Here is a 3786-nt window from a genome sequence, read left to right as displayed (position 1 = left end):
TAAAATACAGTTAAAAACAGAGAGACCTAAAAAAACTAAACTGATTTATTTACATTAAGAAAAAAACCTTTCAGTTAGGGACATGGTGGCTCAGTGGTTAACGCTGCTGCCTCACAGCACCAAGGGTCCCAGGTTTGATTCCAGCCTTGGGCGACTGTCTGTGTGGAGTTTGCACATTTTCCCCATGTCTGTGTGGGTTTCCTCCGGATGCTCTGGTACCCTCCCATAGTCCGAAGATGTGCAGGTCATGTGAATTAGCCATGCTAAATTGCCCATAGTGTTAGGTGCATTAGTTAGAGTGAAGTGGGTCTGGATAGGTTCCTCTTCAGAGGGTCGGTGTGGACTGGTTGGACCAAAGGCCCTGTTTCCACACTGTAGGGAATCTAATCTAAACACTATATTGTATTGTGAAACACAAAAAAATGCCTTGATTAAAGATGGCGGGAGAACAGTCAAATGCTCACACAGTACTGTTGCCAGTCTGCTGGGAGGCAAAGCAGGTCTGCCAGTATCCCGGCATACTGTGAGAAATCTGTCGTGGCCTGTTCGGCAGGCGTTTGAAATTATCTTGCTTGTGTTTGCTAGCAGTTAACTGTAATTTTGTTTGTACAAGGATGGCAGGAATTTTATTTGAGGATATCTTTGATGTGAAGGATATTGACCCGGAAGGTATAAAGTTTGACAGAGGTAAGGAAAAGAGATGCGTGAGAATGGGCTCAGGTAGCTCCGCTCGAACACAGGGAAAGGAGCAGAGCAGAGCCATCCAGCCTTCGTCGTCCACTTTTAACTCAAACTCTTCACAATCTTCCAGTGCATCGTTTAATACACAGTGTCTAGTTCATTGATTTGACCAGTTCCTGTAATGTTGTACATGTGTTTTCCTGAAGTTTGTAAAAGCCCCAGTTGGACCGAACAAACCCTATTGCTGCTTCCACGGCAGTCGGCAATAATTTAGATACATTTACAGGCCCTGTTCCTACCCTTTCATTTAAATGTTTATTTTTTAAAAAAAGCAGTATCCTATTTTTCCAGTCAACCTGTTCAAACATATTGTGACACCTACACTTGTTCTTAATTGTACATTAAGTACTCAGTCGACCCACGCGTATTCCCCCCTTCCTTCGCCACGAATACTGGAAGTGAATTCCCACAGCTTTGTAACAATACAAAAATCTCCTGTCTTCTTTTGCATTTGAGATTTCAATGACATTCCTCCAAAGAGTGACCTTAATAATTAGGTTTAATTGTACTTAATTCACCTTCTGCTGTAGAAAACAGGCACAAACACACTTTCATTAAAGTAGTTGAAACAGCTGATATAGGAGAAAGTGAGGACTGCAGATGCTGGAGATCAGAGGTGAAAATGTGTTGCTGGAAAAGCGCAGCAGGTCAGACAGCATCCATCAGGCAACATTTCTGAAGAAGTGCTCATGCCCGAAACGTCGATTCTCCTGCTCCTTGGATGCTGCCTGACCTGCTGCGCTTTTCCAGCAACACATTTTCAGCAAACAGCTTATATATACCTGTATCATTCTTCAATAATTTTAAATTAACATTATGTTGCCTCAAATTTGTGTTCTTTCAACTCTGTATCCAATTTTTATATCTATCCCTGTTTCCTCATAGGCATTAGTGTCTTATTATAGTTTGTATATAATAGTCATCAGCACCTATTGCTTTATTCGTAATATATCTTTTATGGTAAAACCTGAATTTTCATTAACTTTTTTTTTACCAATATACTGGTTTTAATTGGCTATAAATCCATATCCTTAAATATTTCTGCTCTTCCTCCACAACAAAACTACTTCTGTTCTGAATTTAGTAACTTTTTTAACCTAAGGGCATCACCTCACACTTTGTAAACATTTGCCTCAATTTATCTGCTTTTAAAACTCTCATTCATAACTTTATTACTGCAGAATTTGATTACTTAGAAGGCTTCCAAGTTGACTTCCCATATTCTGTAAACTTGAAGTCATTTCTGTTGCTCATGTTCTAACTTGCACAAAATCCTTTTTTTCACATCACCCCTGTCCTCGCTTACCTATTGTGTTTGCTGTTTCAGCAATGCCTTGATTTTAAAATTCACGTCCTTCTTTTCCAATCCTTCCATTGGCCTACCCCTCCTGAACATTTTAATTCCATCCTACGTCCCTTTATCACGGCTGGGTTGGGTATTCCAGAACTCGAGGGCATAGGTTTAGGGTAAGATGGGAAAGATTTAAAAGGGACCTAATGGGCAACTTTTTCATAAGAAGGGTGGTCCATGTATTGAATGAACTGTCAAAGGAAGTGCTGAAGGCTGGTACAATTATAACATTTACAGTTACAACATCTGATTGGGTAAATGAATAGGAAGGCTTTAGAGGGATATGGGCCAACTGCTGGCAACTGGGACAAGATTAATTTAGGATATCTGGTTGGCATGGACAAGATGGACTGAAAGGTCTTGTTTCCATGCTGTACACCTCTGTGACTGTTATGCCTGCATTCGTTTATTTCTGGCCTCTTGAGCTTCTTTGACTTTTTTTGTTGTTGCAAATTATGTACATAGTCTCTGACTCTGTTCTGGAGTTCTCTTACTAAACCTCTCTCTACCTTCTACCTCTCATTTATCCTGTAAGATGCTTCCAAAACATAACTCTGAGCAACCTTTTGATTGTCCAACTTACTGTTTCCTATATTAACAATGTTATCTAAGTATAAGTTGTTGAATTCCACCTGCCAATTTTTAGTCCATTCCCCAATTCAACAACATCCTGTAATATGCTGTTGCCTAAATCTGTCATTTTCTGCTTGAATTAATTTGGTGCACTTTGGGTTGCCTTGTATTTTATGTATTTTTAATGAGGAGGATGCACTATAGTGCAAAAAAAATGAACTAACAAATGTACAATCATAACAAAAATATTACTCTGACAAAAAGATAGTGTTTGATTGTGTAGCAGATAGTTCAGATAAACTAACGACTAAAAGTAACATTTAGATACCTTTGGGCAAATAATAGAACTTTTCTGCTGTTTTTACAGTTTCTCGCTTACACTGTGAAAGTGAATCCTTTAAAATGGATCTAATACTTGATGTAAACATTCAGATTTACCCTGTTGAACTAGGTAAGAATTTCAATTAACACATTTTTGTGGTTACTGTGTTTAAAAATTCCAGTTCAGTTCCAATCCAGCTCAAGCAATGTTGCTATTATGGAAGAATTGAAAGGTCTTTTCATTTGACACCTGCAGTGCTGCAAAAGTGGCAATTTCTCCTAGTATACTAAAAGTGGCAGGGGTGGACAACTTTCAGTTGTACCCCAAGGTAATATTACTTCTGGATACCAGGCTGTCATTACCAGTAGAATTTTTAATGTGTTTCTAATCTTTTGTAACATATTTGTAGTAATTATAGTTATTGTGAAGACTATCTTATTTGAGATTACATTGGTGTTTACACATCCAGGGCAATTTGCTGAGCTGGTATCCGATTTGATAAAATCCAAACTGGTTCCTCCAAAATTGCTTTTTGATAATTGTGTCCTTCAGTTTCATGAATTGGGCTCAGGAACTGTAAACCCTGTGCCCACACCTCCTCCCTCACCTCTATCCAAGGCCCTAAAGGAGTCTTCCACATCCATCAAAGTTTTACTTGCACATCCACTAATATCATTTATTGTATCCGTTGCTCCCGATGCGGTTTCCTCTACATTGGGGAGACTGGGCGCCTCCTAGCAGAGTGCTTTAGGGAACAACCCGCACCAATCAACCACACCGCCCCGTGGCCCAACATTTC

At 39.4% G+C, this 3786-nt stretch overlaps 1 protein-coding gene across 2 annotated transcripts in view; it reads left to right on the top strand.

The window, feature by feature from the left end:
* Positions 1-480: 480 nt before the first annotated feature.
* Positions 481-3786, top strand: part of polr2h (RNA polymerase II, I and III subunit H) — a 12691-nt gene continuing 9385 nt past the window's right edge. Inside the window, exons 1-2 of one of the 2 annotated variants that reach the window (XM_043702255.1) lie at positions 481-687; positions 3033-3116. In XM_043702255.1, the coding sequence (XP_043558190.1) occupies positions 615-687; positions 3033-3116 (157 nt within the window). In that variant the 5' untranslated portion in view covers positions 481-614. The remainder of the gene's footprint in view (positions 688-3032; positions 3117-3786) is intronic. The other variant, XM_043702256.1, reaches the window with a different exon arrangement.

This window comes from Chiloscyllium plagiosum, chromosome 13 (genome assembly GCF_004010195.1).
Source record: "Chiloscyllium plagiosum isolate BGI_BamShark_2017 chromosome 13, ASM401019v2, whole genome shotgun sequence".
Classification (NCBI taxonomy): domain Eukaryota; kingdom Metazoa; phylum Chordata; class Chondrichthyes; order Orectolobiformes; family Hemiscylliidae; genus Chiloscyllium; species Chiloscyllium plagiosum.
The sequence above is the reverse complement of the archived record's forward strand: the minus strand, read 5'-3'. Positions and strand labels throughout refer to the sequence as shown.